The sequence below is a fragment of the Ctenopharyngodon idella genome, chromosome 3, assembly GCF_019924925.1.
Source record: "Ctenopharyngodon idella isolate HZGC_01 chromosome 3, HZGC01, whole genome shotgun sequence".
NCBI classification, from domain to species: domain Eukaryota; kingdom Metazoa; phylum Chordata; class Actinopteri; order Cypriniformes; family Xenocyprididae; genus Ctenopharyngodon; species Ctenopharyngodon idella.
The window spans coordinates 34833577-34850841 of NC_067222.1; the positions used below are offsets into that span (position 1 = coordinate 34833577).

Sequence of the window (17265 nt, forward strand, 5' to 3'; positions counted from 1 at the left end):
TTCACAGCAGCTGCTACTTTTTATTTAGCACAAAAAAAAAAAAAAAAAAAAAAATTATAATAATAATACACGTTGACATCTTTCACTCCATCATAAAAACCTAAAGACCCGTTTTCAGTTGCTTCCATTGTATTTTCCACAACCCGTTTCCTCAAATTACCCATACTACGTTCAAAACCACAAATTAAGTAGATACTGCCAATTACTAATAAAATTGTACTGCTTTGGTACATCCATCTACATCCATGCATTGGACAGATGAAGTCATGTGATAAATAAGAGCTCGGGCATATGCTTACACCATGATCGGGATATTCTCCAATACTTCCAGAGCTGTACAACTTTATAAGCAGGCATAATCTATCATCCACGACACAAATCACCACATTTCATTTCATTCCCGCACCCACCCGATCAAAACCGTTTCCTCAAAAACACCATCATTATTGCTAATTTATGATGATCCACGCCCGCCCCCCCCAATCTGCCAGGTGTACAATGTAGTTCAAACCACTGTCAACTTGTGGATCTTATATGGTATTTCTCATTGTTTCCTTGTTTATTTACACTGGTGCTTCTCTGTTGGCAAAACCGTGAAAGAGGATCACAGGCAGTTAGAGACAAATAAGCAATAAACTGATTAGAGAGAACATATTAAAAGCAATAACAAAGCAAAACCAAGACAAAAAGATCTCGCTCAATGTGTACCGCATCCGTCAGTTGGTCAATGTTTGTCAAAAGAAAGTAGAGACACCGTTTCCATGGCAAAAAAACAGTTTAAGATGTGCGAAGGAGAGAATGACCACAGGAACATCATTGACAGCAGCCCTTGTCATGTCCACTTGGGATTTTTATTATCTCATTGGCTGTTTTTTTTTCTAGGAACTTTCATGTGTCTTTGATTGTTGCATGTTCTTTTCTAAAACACTGAGGAAATGAACATTTTCATCCTGTTTTTTTGCAAAAAGCACTTCCCATTGGATAAGGAGAGTAAAATAACGTTATACTGAATGAGTTGAATCTACCGCTGCGAGTAGCGTGACACTTATGCATCAGGGTTCATCATGAGCATGTCTGGTAGTTACATATCAGCGTGTGTGTGTGTGTGTGTGTGTGTGTGTGTGTGTGTGTGCACCGTTGTTAACAATCATAACAGATTAAGGTTCCTCATCTCTGATGATGGTAATTACAATGGCTTTAGGTCCATGCGCAGAGAGAGATTAAGAAGAAGAGCGAGGGAAAGAGAGGAAGAAAAAAAGAGAGGAAAGAGAAGAAAATATCTTCTCAGTCTGGCAGCAGTAGTGCAGGTCCAAAAGGCCAAAGTTCAAACTTAAAAATGGGCGGTGAATTCTCCTTCCTGAAGCAGGAAGTCCATTGGTAGCATCTGTCAGGTGGTCAGTGCGTGATGTCATAAATCAGCCTCTCTGTCATGTGAGACAGAAGTTGTGGATGGTGGAATGGGTCACTGCAGAACCAAACCCACCTAAAAAATATAAAAATTATAAATATTAAAATTCGAACAATTATACCGGCTCAGTATTGATCTTTAGGAATTTTTACACATGAAAGGGTTAGTTCACCCAAAAATGAGAATTCTGTCAATAATTACTCACCCTCATGTCGTTCCACACTCGTAAGACCTTCGTTCATCTTCGGAACACAAATTAAGATATTTTTGATGAAATCCGATGGCTCAGTGAGGCCTCCATTGACAGCAAGATAATTTACACTTTCAGATGCCCAGAAAGCTACTAAAACCATATTTAAAACAGTTCATGTGACTACAGTGGTTCAACCTTAATGTTATGAAGCTACGAGAATACTTTTTGTGCGCCAAAAAAACAAAATGACGACTTTTCAACAATATCTAGTAATGGCCGATTTCAAAACACTGCTTCATAAATCGAAGCTTTATGAATCTTTTGTTTCAAATCAGTGGTTCAGAGCGTGTATCAAACTGGCAAAGTCACGTGATTTCAGTAAATGAGGCTTCGTTACGTGATAAGTGTTTTGAAATTTCAATGGTTCACCACTGGGGGGCGTGACTTTGGCAGTTTGGTACACGCTCTGAACCACTGATTCGAAACAAAAGATTCGTAAAGCTTCACGAAGCAGTGTTTTGAAATCGCCCATCACTAGATATTGTTGAATAAAGTCGTTATTTTTTTTATTAATGCACTAAAAGTATTCTCGTTGCTTCATTACCAACGCTCCATTAAGGATGAACAAATGTAGTCACATGAACTGTTTTAAATATGTCTTTAGTAGCTTTCTGGGCGTTTGAAAGTGTTAAATGGAGGCCTCACTGAGCCATCGGATTTCATCAAAAATGTTCTGAAGATGAATGAAGGTCTTACAGGTGTGGAACGACATGAGGGTGAATAATTAATGACAGAATTTTATTTTTGGGTGAACTAACCCTTTAAATGAAAATAATACACATACATATATGCACACCAGCCGCTTTATAAACCGGCCACTGTTCAACTGCTCATTAAAGGGTTAGTTCACCCAAAAATGAAAATAATGTCGTTCCACACCCGTAAGGCCTTCGTTAATCTTCGGAACACAAATTAAGATATTTTTGTTAAAATCCGATGGCTCAGTGAGGCCTCCATAGCCAGCAATGACATTTCCTCTCTCAAGATCCATTAATGTACTAAAAGCATATTTAAATCAGTTCATGTGAGTACAGTGGTTCAATATTAATATTATAAAACGACAAGAATATTTTTGGTGCGCCAAAATAACTTTTCAACAATATCTAGTAATGGCCGATTTCAAAACACTGCTTCATGAAGCTTCGAAGCTTTACGAATATTTTGTTTATATAGTGATGGGCGATTTCAAAACACTGCTCCATTAAGCTTCGGAGCGTTATGAATCTTTTGTGTTGAATCATGATTCGGATCACGTGTCAAAGCGCCAAACTGCTGAAATCACGTGACTTTGGCGCTCAGAACCGCTGATTCGACAAAAGATTCATAACGCTCCGAAGCTTAATGGAGCAGTGTTTTGAAATCGGCCATTACTAGATAGTTGAAAAGTCGTTATTTTGTTTTTTTGGCGCACCAAAAATATTCTTGTCGCTTTATAATATTAATATTGAACCACTGTACTCACATGAACTGATTTAAATATGTTTTTAGTACATTAATGGATCTTGAGAGAGGAAATGTCATTGCTGTCAATGCAGGCCTCACTGAGCCATCAGATTTCAACAAAAATATCTTAATTTGTGTTCTGAAGATGAACGAAGGTCTTACGGGTGTAGAACGGCATGAGGGTGAGTAATAAATGACATTATTTTCATTTTTGGGTGAACTAACCCTTTAATGCAAATATCTAATCAGCCAATCACATGTCAGCAACTCACTGCATTTAGGTATGTAGATATGGTCAAGACCATCTGCTGAAGTTCAAACTGAGCATCAGAATGGGGAAGAAAGGTGATTTAAGTGACTTTGAATGTGGCATGGTTGTTGGTGCCAGACAGGCTGGTCTGAGTATTTCAAAAACTGCTGATCTACTGGGATCAGTGCACAACCATCTCTAGGGTTTACAGAGAATGGGCCGAAAAAGAGAAAATATGCAGTAAATGGCAGTTCTGTGGGCAAAAATGCCTTGTTGATGCCAGACCTCAGAGGAGAATGGCCAAACTGGTCTGAGCTGATAGAAAGGCAACAGTAACTCAAATAACCACTCCTCACAACACTAAAGGTAAAAAGAAAACCATAAAAAAAAGTGACAACTAGGTGGTTTGGGAGACAGACAGTGAGGTACTATGGCCACCTAGTGTATGAACTTAGCAATGTCAATGCTGTCTTACAAGCCAATTCATTTAACCTCAGCTTCATTCTGATCGACTAAAAACATACTAGATTTTAATCTAGAAAAACTCTGGGCGGACATCTGAAAACCTGTACCTTTTCTGAGCCCATGCTGGGACATTTCCAATTGTAGAGGTAATACTGCAGGTTTCCATCCCCAATGCCAAACTTGAGCTTCTCCAAAAATGTCTTATTCTCCATTAGGTCCAGTGCATTAAAGACATCAAATCCTTTCTGCAGTGGGAATAACACAAGAAAAGCTTTAATAAATCTGCTGACAGTTTAATGCTCCAGTAATGCCTGCAATTACACATTTCAAATTGCTTCAGATGTTCTTCTAAAACACAGGTTTGCCTATGGTGCTTCAACTGCTAGAACAACATTATTACATTTATGAATGTTCTTTTTTTCTTTTTTCAAATGAGAGCACAACCCTAAATGGAAAATTGTAGCTCACTTCTAGTGAAAGATTTGCACTAAAACTATAGCTAAGCAAACTCATATTAAAGCTGCAACAACTAACTGATAAAAATCGATAGTGAAAATAATCAACAGAATTTTGATTATCGATTAATTACGCCTGTACACGGAAAACATCCACCAAGTTTTAGAAAATGTAATGTTTGTTTTAAATCCTTTTTTGTACATTATGTATGACAGCCCTGCATAGATACGTTCTACATTTGTTTTCATAATCTTCAGTTTGCTCACTGTTTGGAGGACAACACTGGGCAGGATATAACAACTCTTTTTGGGAAATAAAATTTGTGAGATTTAATCAGATTAACCAAACACAATTGACAGATTAATCGATTATTAAAATAATTGTTAGTTGCAGCCCTAACTCTCACACACACTTTGAGTGACTGACCGACTTGGCGAGGATGAGAGCGTCTCCCATCAGGTCCAGGAGGGGGGTGGTGGTGTGTACGTTATAGAAAGAGTACGCTGCCTTCAGACTGCGATGCACAGGATGGTTCATGATGGTGGACGGCAGAGTGTAGAAACTCAGGATGTCAGTCACCTTCCCATCTAAATTCTACAACACAATTGATATAAAGGACCAGCCATTCACATGCCAAATATATTGATTGTCCACTCTTATTTTTGTATGCTAGAAACACTTTCATGAGTGATACCTCCAGGACAGTGGTTCCCAAACTGGGGTATGCGTAACCCTGGGGGTACGTGAGGTGAGAGATGAAGACTTTGGGTGTGTCTCAATCAGTTCCCTAGCTCCCGAGCTCGTGAATCAGTATATCGTGTACACAAATTCGAGCACTGGTAAGGACAGTAAAGGACGCTGGCTCACTACACATTGGGACACTTATGACTCTATTTCCGGCGACTTGACAACGTCCTCATTGTACACCATCACTACTGGTATTTATGAACAACAGCAGAGCTGATATCTTTCTGACATTACTTGTAATGTTATTTAAAGTACATTCTGATAAATTATTTGCTTGTTACATATACGTGCAACATTTCAGCCGTAAATAAATTATAAATGTTAGCTAAATTATATTCATTACCTGTCTAGCGATGTATGTTTATGCTGAAATATAATGAAATAATAGTTTGTATTTTTAAAATCATCTATCGCGCATCATTATGTGTAGTGAGTTGGCTCACATGATTTAAGTTTCGTGCTTCAGAACTTCCGTTAAGGTAGCATAGTGAGCATCGATGCTCCCTGGTTTTCACGGTGCATTGTGGGACTTTTTAGGGAGCAAATGTTTCAGTGCCCTGGAAGGATTCGCGATTGAGACAGCCCTTAAAATGGCTGATCAGTGCCCTGACTACTGAACTAGGGAGCTGACTGAGACACTTTTTTTTTTTTTTTTTTAATTCTACCCCACCTTAAATTAGCACTAAATCCTAACATGTATTTTTAACAGTGTAAAAACGGGAAAATAATGGTGTCATAAAAGGTCAAATACAAGACATCCAGTAAAATAACCTCATCTTTTGCGGTCAAAACTGATTGCATCCACACAAGCAGCATGCATATAGTAAGTGACATTACTGCTGTTCTCGTACCTTTGTAAAAGTTTGTAAAAAGAGCAAATATAGACAAACTGTGCAGAGATATCGATTTAAGACTCAAACTCTCTCAGAGACAGAAACATATAGATTTAATTTGTTAAAAAATTATTGGTTTAGTTTAATTTATTAACTTATTTATCATATTAATAATTACATTTTAAGATTTTGGCATAAAACATGAGCCATATATATTTAATAGGATTAGAAAAACTTTGCATTAATAAAGGTAAAAAATGCACACAAAAACCAATTTAAGGGGGCAAATATTGTCCCTTAATGGAAAAGGTGTGACTGTAATCTAAATGGAAGAGAGGGGGTATGCAGAAGGATGTCAAATGCCTCAAAGTGTTACACCACTGTAAAAAGTTTGGGAACCACTGCTCTAGGATTATCCGTGCCATGAATTCTAGGTGTTCATTGAGTGTAATACCTGCACTATATAGGTGTCAATGATGTTCTCCTGAGGAAGCAGCCAGTGCTGGACCTCCTCAGGGCTCATGACAGGAACCAGGTTGAACTGATTCAGGTACTCATTCAGCAGGCGGTGAACCGCTGGGACATCCTTTACAGTCATCGGCCTCAGGCCTGGAGTCTTAGGAGCCTGCGGAAGAGAAACACGCAATAAGAGAAAATAGAAAAGAGGAAACCTGACAGATATCACCCAGGGAAGTAGCTGGCACACACCTCTGGCAGTCGGTAGAGCTTCATTGTGCGTTGCATAGTCATGTTCCGACTCAGGTGAGAGAACTTCACCTCGATCAGCTTTCGTGGGTTCAAGGACCGGTGCCAATATCTGCCATAGAAATAAGCAAGGCAGTTAGTACGAAACAGTGATTTAAAAAAAAGTGGCTATTAAAATTAGTTAAATTACAGCAGCAATAGTGAAAATCATAACTTATCCCCATTTGAGATTTTCATTTTATGAGAACTTTGACACGTACACTAAAGTTCAAAAGTCTGGGGTCAGAAAGATTTTTTTTTGTTTTTGAAAAAAGTCTCTTATGCTGCATTTATTCAATCAAAAATACAGTAAAACAGTAAAATTAGTAAAATATTATTACAAGTTAAAATAAAGGTTTTCATTTGAGTATATTTTAAAATGTAATTTATTCCTGTGATCAAAGCTGAATTTTCAGCATTATTACTCCAGTCTTCAGTGTCACATGATCCTTCAGAAATCATTTTAATATGATTATTTGATGCTCAAGAAACATATCTTATTATTATCAATGTTGAAAACAGTTGTGCTGCTTAATATTTTTGTGGAAATATTCAGCAATAATACTGACTTTACTGACACTATTGGATGAGAACTGAGCTGGATGATGACATCACTGTTTTCTACAGAGCTGCTTTATAGCCGAATTGAACTCAGTTCATAATTGATGAACTTTACACAGTTAATAAATGGAACTGAATCAACACTGAACTGACCTCAGCTGAACAATGACACTATTTTTGTTTTAGAGCTGCTTTACAGCAGAATTGAACTCTGTTTGCATCATTGAATCATTATTTTCCTGTTTATCCCTGTAGAGCTGCTTTGAAACAATCTGTATTGTATAAAGTGCTATAGAAATAAAAATGACTTGACTTGAAAACCATGATAATTTTTTCCAGGATTTTTTGATGAATAGACAGGTCAAAAGAGCATTTATTTGAAAATATTTTTTAAAATTATAAATGTCTTGACTGTCACTTTTAATCAATTTAAATGCATCCTTAATGAATAAAAGTTAATTTCTCTTTTAAAAAGTTAATTTCCCAAATTTCTCCAGTGACACACGTCAACACACAAAATCACCATGAGGTTTGATTGTGGCAGAATAAAGCATATTTAAGAACACACACACCCCCTGGAAGGAGGTCTTTTTTGTGTCAGAGAAAAAAAGATAATGGCTAGCAATATCTGCTGCCGCTTAACAGCCTATCTGTCTAATGCCACTCTCCACTTTGCACAGAGGTGGCTTTACATACATATTATGAGTGGGCAGATGTATGTCTTACCTGCAGGTGCCCACTGGTTTGGGCAGCACCACACCTGCGGTGTACACAGCCTGAAAGATGCCCTCCAGGTTGACCCGTCTTGTGATCTCCCTGATGAGTACCGGAGCCACTCGTTTCGAGCGAAGTTTCTTATGCACACACAGAAAGTTAATCTCCACCATCTTCTTCTCTCTGGGAGGATTGAAGAGCAGATATGGGTCAACACCAGAATTGAGAGACCATAACATTCTAGTTTGCACAATATGAGAAAAATATTCATTCAACATGTTTTGTCTGCACTTGTGCATTTAAATGTCTGAAACCTAAAATAAACATTATGTGGTTAAAAACACTGCATATTTGTGATATATGAAAAGCGCCCAGTGTGTCCGTCTCTCGCTCGGCGCCAGCACATTTGAATTTGGCAGTTGGTCATGTGATGCGCTGAACGTTCTAATCACACCGGTGTGATTGTTTGCTCCAGGGACCAGTCAAGACTGATCAGACTGGTGTGATCATACGTGTCAAAGGGTTAAAATGGGCAGTTATGAATAAATATGTCCAAATAAGTGTTTTATAATTATTAAATAAATTAATTTGATTAGTTCTAGAAAACATGTTTTTCTTTCAGACATATTAGCGGTCATTTGTTTTGTATTTAGGGCTGCCTCCTAATAGTCAACTAAACTTTAGTCAACAAGAAGCAGCTCAGTCGACCCAAATGTTATTAGTCGGTTCGTTGCAGTAAAAAAAAAAAAAAAAAAAAACCCTCCACAGGAAGTTGCGAAGTCACGCAGTCCCTGTGCACTGTACGTGACCCTTGCATACGCATAGTATGCTATTTTAGGTTTCAGACACTGAAGTATACTTTGGCCTTTAGCATAGGGTAATGGCTGATTCAAGACCAGTTTGAAAGTTCAGTGCAACTGCCACTAGGGGGGCAAAATGAGACAATAGTACTCAAATTTCGGAGACAGTGAAAAGGTGACTTGAGGTGTTTCTGGATTTAGATGTTGAATTTGTTGCATTTTAACTATTATTTAGGTACACTTATGGCTGCTTACATGTCGTAGATGCGGATGTTGGCTGGAATGGCACTGATGAAACCAACTAGCTTCTGATTAGAGTTCACTCTCACTCCACAATGCCACTGAGGTAACCAGCCTGGAGGACGCAGAGCCCTGGGTCAAAAACAGAGTACAGAGACACTGAGGACAGATATCACATGACTTTTAGATAAAAAAATAAATAGATAGCCCTTCAAATACAAGAAAAAAAAAAAAAAAAACATTTTGATCAAATTTTTCATAACCCATCTGTCATTTATCAAGCCAAACATTCTTACCAGAGCAGAAATTCAGGAGAGTAATCAAAACGAAACATGTTGTCATCATCCTCCACGTAGTTCTCGTTCAGGAGAGTGTACAGCTCTTTCAGCTTCAGAGAGACAGAGAGAAAAATGAAACTGAAAACATCTTCAAGACCGAGTTGTTTTCAGATGTGTATGTATAAGATATTGAACGAGAAATTTAGTGTTTCAAGTGTCGTACCACTGCAGGGTTTCCCAAATCGAGAGCATCCCAGCTGAAGCCCTGTGGGAGGCTGTATGGCTCCTCTCGTATGTTATCTTTATCTGGCTCAATGCAGCCATGTGACGTCACAGTCTCTCCTACAAACAAACAAACGACAGACTCAGAATACACTGTGCCACAAGTCATGAGTCTCAAGAAAACATGTGTTGTACAGATGAAGATTTACGCTACTAAAAAGGAAAAAAACTGATGTCAGTCCAAGGAATAAGTACAAAAACAAAACTACTCAGAGTACAATTGCACAAATGATCAATACCAAGTTTAGGAACAGGCTGAGTGTCCCAGAACTGATAACTGCGACGTGTGGCCTCCTCCATGGTTTTAGCTGGACCTTGTCCCACTGAGAAAAGCTCAATGGCCTTCTGGATCTCCTGTAACTTATCCGCAGGGAGGGAGTTTACCTGAGGAAGAGACAAAGATGATTGAAAATGGGGGAAAAAATTAATTAAATGCTTACAAAAGTACTTTGGCTATATCATGGTGCAGTGATATTAACAGATGGTAATTAATACAATGGTATTAAGAAAGTAACCCAAAGTACTTCAAAGAATACCATGGTTTTCAAGGCATGTCCTGCACTGATATATGGGTCTAAATTAAAATATATATGGGTCTAAACTAAAATATTTAAGTACATGAGTAGACCATGCAATTGGGACAGTGGTTGTAAAGAAAGTCTTTTTTCCTATACTAAAGTTGTGACGCACCAATATTACATTTCTGGCTGATATTGCTAAAGGCTGTAATACAATACATGACTTTTACCCCCATGTAAAAGTCATCCAAGTAACAAGGCAAGTGTTTCTATGCAAGTCTGTTGTCTTCGAATGACGTATAAATCGTGTCTGATCTTTAGATGTTTAGTATATGATGTCCAGTTTCTCTTTAAAGGGTTAATTCGCCCAAAAATGATGTTCCAAGACTTTCATTCATCTTCAGAACACAAATAATTAATAATAATAATAATTCCTTACATTTATATAGCGCTTTTCTGGGTACTCAAAGCGCTTTACATATGGAAGAGGGAATCTCCTCAACCACCACTAATTGAAGATACTTTTAATGAAATCTGAGAGATTTCTGTCCCTCCACAGACAACTAAGTGACTACCACTTTGATGCTTCAAAAAATTAATAAAGCGATCGTAAAACTAATCCATATGAATTGAGAGGTTTAGTCCAAATTTTCTGAAGAGACACGATTGCTTTATATGATGAACAGATTAAATTTAGGCTTTTATTCACATATGGATTAGTTTTACGATCTCTATGAACTTATTGAAGTGTCGAAGTGGTAATCACATAGCTGTCCATGGGGGGACAGAAATCGCTCAAATTTCAATAAAAAAAAAACCTTCATTTGTGTTCCAAAAATGAACAAAAGTCTTGCAGGTTTGGAATGACATGAGGGTGAGTAAATGACAACAGAATTTTCATTTTTGGGTGAACTAACCCTTTAACCATTTTCAAAGTCTGCTAGTGTATGATGTCTAAAATATGTATTCCAGCCTTAAGCCGATAATTATAGTTATGGATGATAACCAAAATATGGCTGATATAGGCATAAAAAACTTAATTTGTTAGTGTTTTTAAAGATTCAGATAAATGTAAATCTAAATGTAAATAAACTTGTGTTAGACACATAGAGCCATTCAAACACACTCACTTTGGCCAGTGGATCCTGTACTGCATCTTTTCCTCCAGCCTTGTCCTTGTTCTTTTTCTTCTGTTTCTTTTTCTTCTTCTTGGCACCTGTGTCACCCTTCTCCCTGCAGGTCATATGAACTCAGTTGACATGGGCAGATAAATGAGAGGTTATGTCCACTCAGCACTAACTGCAGCTGATGCAGGTGAAAGGGCAGCATGCATCATCTCAATGGATGCATCAGTACTTCAGGATGACAACCTCTCACTAGGGTACAACAATACTTATAGGCTGGATTTTATTTCGACATTTCTAACATATAAACAAGTTTTTTCACAGGACAAAGAGAAATGGTCCAGAGTTATAGGGATAGTTCACCCAAATATGTAGCTCCTGTTACCATATATCAAGTTCCAAACCTGTATGAGTTTTTTTTTTTCTTCTTCTTCTGTGTAACATAAAAGAAAATATTCTGAGGAATGTTTCAGTGTTTCTTTGTACATTCAATGGAAGTCAATATTCACCAAAACAATTTGGTTTCCAACATCCTTTAAAATGTATTCTTTTGTGTTCAGCAGAAGAAAGTAAGTCATACAGGTTTGGAATGACATGAGGGTGATGAAATGATGACAGAATTTAATGTTTGGGTGAACTATCCCTTTAACGAACCTATTCATTTCAGTTGAGAGTATAGTGACAAATACACACACTGGTAGCAGGTGAATGAAAAAGATCAAGCAGAATCTGAGCTTAAACGAAAAAAAAAAATAAAAAGAAGAAGGATAAAACTGGACATACTGAAACAAATAACTAATGTCACCTCCATGCAATTCACCTCATGCTTGAACTACACAGGCACAAGAGTCGAGACCCACACCAGTAGTCGAGATGGAATGGGGCGACTTACAGAGAGACGCGCAGCTAATCCTATTAATGTCCACGGAGGGAGAGAAGTGACAGCGCTGAGCTACGTTTGTTAATGGGGGACAGATGGTCACATGACCTGCAGAAAAAGCATGTTTTTGTGTGTTCGAGGGGTGGTGGGCTATGCGACAAAGACTGACGGATAAACAAGCACCTCTGTGACTATTGCTTTGACAGCCGTCTATCCACCAGGGCTTCCCTTCTTTATCTCTATATTACTTCAATAGATATAAGCTGCAATGTTGGATGTCCTCATAACATAACGGACAATTGTATAGTAGTTTTAAATTATGTATGTTTTAGATATCACCACACTTACTTCCCCAGTTAATCACAGTACACTGAATACATTCAATTTTGTATTACAGGTATTTTTAATTTGTTTAAATATGCAAATGAAGCATCACCTGATTAAATACGCACTCATTTGCACACACTGTCAGAACAGAAATCATTGAATAAAACCAGGTTCAAAATTCTTGTTTCATTTTTTGACATATTAAAGTTAAAGGTTTTTATTACTCCATAAATAAGAAAATACTTTGAACAGCCAGGAAAAAAAAAATCACAATGTATTAAATTTAAATGATTCTGTACTGCTTTTTGTTACACTTGAATTTCCCAGATTAATTAACAATAAATATACCCAACATGTCACATTCCAGTTAGACACAAATAAATAAAAAAAATAAACTGTGTATGTAAATATTAATTTACATATTATTATTATTATAACGGAAGAAAAACGGTGTCAATTACATGAGGCGAAACATGACAGGACAGGCGGTGTATATTACGTGATCTTCGGCACACCCGTTACTTCTTTACGATAATAAAGTGCAATATTTTACTATCTGTTGCCTAATTCATTCGAGTCGGTCTCTGTACATGACCTTGAGGGATATGTAGTGGAAAAGACGCTGGTTAGTGGGGCTTTGTTGACTATATTTCAGTGAACAGATCTGCTCTTTTGTACTGAAAGTGAAACTCCATCGGTGAACGCGATAAAAAGAGACTGCAAACCGAGAGTAGGGTGATAAACACGTTTAATGATGCTCCACTTGCAACTAGCAGCAGTCAAGCTAACTAGATCACGACAAGTAATCGGTTAGTGACAGCAAATCCATTTTACTTACAACATAGTGGTTGTACAGGCCTGCTTGAGCAGGTTTGAAAGCGGTTTTTGGTGGCGATTTATAAATACTGGCCAGTTTATGGTTTATTGAACAGCATATGAAATAGCGACTTTAATCTTGATATCTTATTCATTTTTACCATACCCAGAATTATAGTGAGGCTATTAAACCCTTCACACAAAAATGCCAATGATCCTAGAAGAACTGGCCATACGGAACGGTCCTTTTGTTTGATTGACGGCGTCTGAGCCAATCATTTTAGAGATCCGTCAGTCAGTCAAGGCAGCGAACCAATGGCGTAGGACCTTAGGGCGGGCTGATATGCTGTTAGCGTGCCCAAGCCTTGCCGAACATGGGCCCCGTCTTTTCGGGCCGTGAGGAAGAGTATTTTACATTTACGAGCTAACAATAAAATGCATACACGCTCACCCGTCATCAGAGTGATGCTCTTCATTTTCACAATTGCTGCAATGTCCATGATCCTCTTCTACCTCAGTTTCTTTCTCCAGCTGCGGTGCTGTCTCATTCTCATCCGCCATCTTTAACCAGGAAATGAGGATCTCGCCCTGCGCTCACACCCCGCAAAACCATTGGTGGACTGCCGCAAAGCCCGATGGTCTCTGTAGTTCTTTCATTTTATGTTTGACAGTCCTCTATCTATCGATCTATCTATCTATCTATCTATCTATCTATCTATCTATCTATCATACACACAATAATTAGCTACAATTAGCTATGCAAATATTAATTTATTTAATTACTGATTATCTATTTAAATACAACATATGAAAATATGCATGTACACACACACACACACACACACACACACACACACACACAGTACTGTATGGACAACAAGTAAGACATTAAGATCAAGGGACAGTCTGTTTTCTACTGTGAAACAGAAAATACAATTAAAACACGTTTACAAAGAAGCAGTTGATATTACATTATTACATATCATATAAAAATTAATTATCATAGCCTAGTGCAAAACACAGACCTTTGTGAACTCTATAACTCAACCATGATTCAACAATCTTAGCCATAAAATCTAGGAACAAGTGCTATAGTTGCCTGCACCTTAAGCAAAGCACTGGTCAAGTGGTGTAATTTAGACACCTTAGGACACTGAACATTTACAATGCTTGCTTTTAGGTTTAATGATAAAATCTTCTGTCTCAGACATTATGTTAAACACAGATTTCATCATTAGTCATAGTTATTTAAAAAATATGTAGATATATTATTTCTCAGAATTTTCTAATTGACCCTTCGCCGGGAGTTTGATTGACAAGCGATCTAACCAATCATAACGCCGAATCCGCCATTTTGTCCGACAAAGCAGTCAGGAGTTAGTAGATTAACCTCGGTGGACTTGAACTTGAAAAATGGTGTGTACTGATGTCTTTCCGCGTTTGAAACATCATTGCTGCTCATGTTCATTCATGTTTATTTGATGATATGAATTAACTAGTAGGAAGAAATGGTCGGTTCACGAGCCGCTTGAGCTGAGGCGCTACACAAAACGGTTTTTATTGTTCGAATTTCTTTAAAAAATTACACATTTTGAAAGCTGGGACTTTGTTTAATATCATAAGTAACCTGCTCTGTCTTGTCTGTCGACGTGTTGTCAGTGCCCTCTTTGCTCCGCGATGTATTTTTCACTCTGTGTGGCGTGACAGCGCCATGGCTTGTCGGACAAAGCAATAGTAACTAAGGGGGGCGGGTCTTTGCGAAGGGTCAATTGGAACACCGATGGTGTTTAAAAAATTAATCAGTCATAAACCTTACTAAACAGTCCATAAACTTGCTATGCTTCCAGTATCCTTTCAATGTTTTTTTTTTCCTACACTTTCTTTATCTTGTCAGTATTCAGCATATCAAAACCTCCAACACAATTACAATATTCAAACATTAAAACAATTAAAGACAGAAGATCATTTCTGTCTACATGCACATACAATTCTTGTCCAGCATCTCAAAACTAGTTTAAATTCAATTAAAGTATTAAATTATCATAAAAAGCGTTAAATATTCTAAATTAAAGGCTCACATAGACTCAATAGAATTCTGTGTCTCAATGGAAACAGACTCTATAAACAACACTGACTTGTAACTTCTAAAAATACTGACTTTCTAACATATTTAGCTTCGATTGTAACATGTTTTTAACATGTTAGACGCTCTGCTCTGCAGACAACACCACAGATTCACAATACAAAAGCCAAATGCACTTTAGGTCAACACTGACATTCTTGAGACTGTAGTTTGTCCATGTACATCCAATGTCACATGTTTCAGGTGGTCTAATTCTGAAGAGTCGCAGCACCTCAAGAGCCCGGCTCAGTGGCTTTTCCTTCAGTAAGGTATTGTACTTCAGGAAATAAACATTTCCAGGAACTACTGTATGACAGAAGCATCAGGCTTTGCCTATCCGCTCAGAAACGGTTTTAATAGGAACTCCCCTCCGTACAACCTTGACATGAATGAAGAGGGTGGCAGGAGACAGACTGGAGCCGTCTGCTTTTAGCAGGTGAACATGACGATAACCTGCAGAACAACACAAAAACACTTAAAAATGTGAAAAATGTAGTTTAAAATAAAAGCAGTGTCACAAGCAAGTGTTCAAAGTAATACATACCAAATACAACACAATTTTTTTTTTTTATTAAAACTTGTTAGAACAATTAATATTTTATTTATATTTAGTTTGAAATGTTGAATATTGTTGAAGAATTTATGACTTTCTTTGTCTAAATGTTTTTCCATACAGTCGATGTCAAAGTTTCATGAACCTCAGGATTAATTCAAATGTGTTTCACATCCTTCTTGAACTCCAGATCTAGACATTCTTTAACAATTACATGCTCTAGGCTATGGACTGAGAAGCAGATTTCCATCTGATTGATCTCTCAGTGATCTGGAAACTATTCTTCTTCAGGAATGTGCAAATTCGACTCTAGACAGCTAGAGACTTGAACAACAACATTCCAAAAACAACTAGAGCTGTTTTGAAGGCAAAGGTTGATCTGACTCTTTACTATATCCCTCTTGAAAGGATATAATTCATTGTTAGATGTTTCCAGTCTTCCAGTCAACTTTTTATAATAGTTTATCTAAAGCATTTATATTTTTATTTTCTTTACTGTTAAAAAGTTTGGGTTTAGTAAAATTTTGCTGCAATTATTTGAGTAACAGTAATATTATTACAATTTAAAATATCTGTTTTCTATTTTAATATATTTTATAATGTATTCCTGTGATGTCAAAGCTGAATTTTCAGCATCATTACTCCAGTCTTCAGTGTCACATGATCCTTCAGAAATCATTCTAATATGATGATTTGCTGCTCAAGAAACATTATTATTATTATCAGTGATGAAAACAGTTGTGCCGTTTAATATTTTTGTGGAAACCGTGATACATTTTTTTCAGGATTCAAAAGAACAGCATTTATTTGAAATATAACTCTTTTTGTAACTTTATAAACATCTTTACTGTAACTTTTGATCAATTTAATGTGTCCTTGCTGAAGTATTAAAAAAAATCTTATTGACCCTAAACTTTTGAAGGACAGTTAATGTTGGAAAATATAAACTACAGTACTTCCACCACAAATAAAAAAAAAAATTATGTTAAAATATTGTATGCCTTATAAAAACATTATATTGTGTAAACCAAACACACACACACACACACACACCTGTTCGCAGGCTGGTGAAGGGGAGGGTGAATTGGCCAATAAAATCGTTCTTAGCTTTGTGGTCGTGATCTTCCACCATGAAACGCACCAAGGCCAGTTCAGGCACCTGCAGCTGAAAACTCACAGTACAATCCCAGCGGGGGTTGAAACCTGCAGGGGGAGACAAACACACACACTCAATATTCAATCCTGATAGGAACATCTCTTATCTTAATGACAAAATCTGTTGTTTGTCACAGGCAAAATAAATGTGCTATTACATGAAACTAAATTAATATACACACCATTAAAACATCACTAATGTTTCTATTTCCCATTTATAAGATATCTGAATATAATTTTATGAATTAAACAATCCTACACCACAACAGGATACCTTTAGATTACTGAAAACCTCC

At 37.1% G+C, this 17265-nt stretch overlaps 2 protein-coding genes across 3 annotated transcripts in view; both read right to left on the reverse strand.

Moving 5' to 3' along the window:
• Window positions 1–13758, reverse strand: nmt1a (N-myristoyltransferase 1a). Its single transcript, XM_051886271.1, has 12 exons — window positions 13591–13758; window positions 11123–11225; window positions 9714–9858; window positions 9416–9534; window positions 9211–9302; window positions 8930–9046; window positions 7887–8057; window positions 6564–6672; window positions 6310–6480; window positions 4702–4869; window positions 3927–4064; window positions 1–1483 (listed from the first exon to the last, which is right to left on the reverse strand). Exons 1-12 carry the CDS (start codon window positions 13698–13700, stop codon window positions 1463–1465), a joined length of 1464 nt encoding a protein of 487 aa, XP_051742231.1. The 5' UTR covers window positions 13701–13758; the 3' UTR covers window positions 1–1462.
• Window positions 13759–13890: 132 nt separating this feature from the next.
• plcd3a (phospholipase C, delta 3a) overlaps window positions 13891–17265 on the reverse strand; it is a 31427-nt gene continuing 28052 nt past the window's right edge. For both annotated transcript variants that reach the window (XM_051886269.1, XM_051886270.1), the window contains exons 14-15: window positions 16868–17017; window positions 13891–15714 (exon numbers count right to left, since the gene is read on the reverse strand). In XM_051886269.1, the coding sequence (XP_051742229.1) occupies window positions 15584–15714; window positions 16868–17017 (281 nt within the window). In that variant the 3' untranslated portion in view covers window positions 13891–15583. The remainder of the gene's footprint in view (window positions 15715–16867; window positions 17018–17265) is intronic.

Excerpts from the sequence above, each read along its gene's own strand:
- nmt1a (XM_051886271.1), bottom strand. The coding sequence starts at position 13,700 with ATGGCGGATGAGAATGAGACAGCACCGCAGCTGGAGAAAGAAACTGAG. Across the intron at positions 9,535-9,713 it reads TCAGCCTGTTCCTAAACTTG|GAGAGACTGTGACGTCACAT; the intron begins GTATTGATCATT and ends GTTTGTTTGTAG. Across the intron at positions 1,484-3,926 it reads CCAGCATGGGCTCAGAAAAG|GTGGGTTTGGTTCTGCAGTG; the intron begins GTACAGGTTTTC and ends TATATTTTTTAG.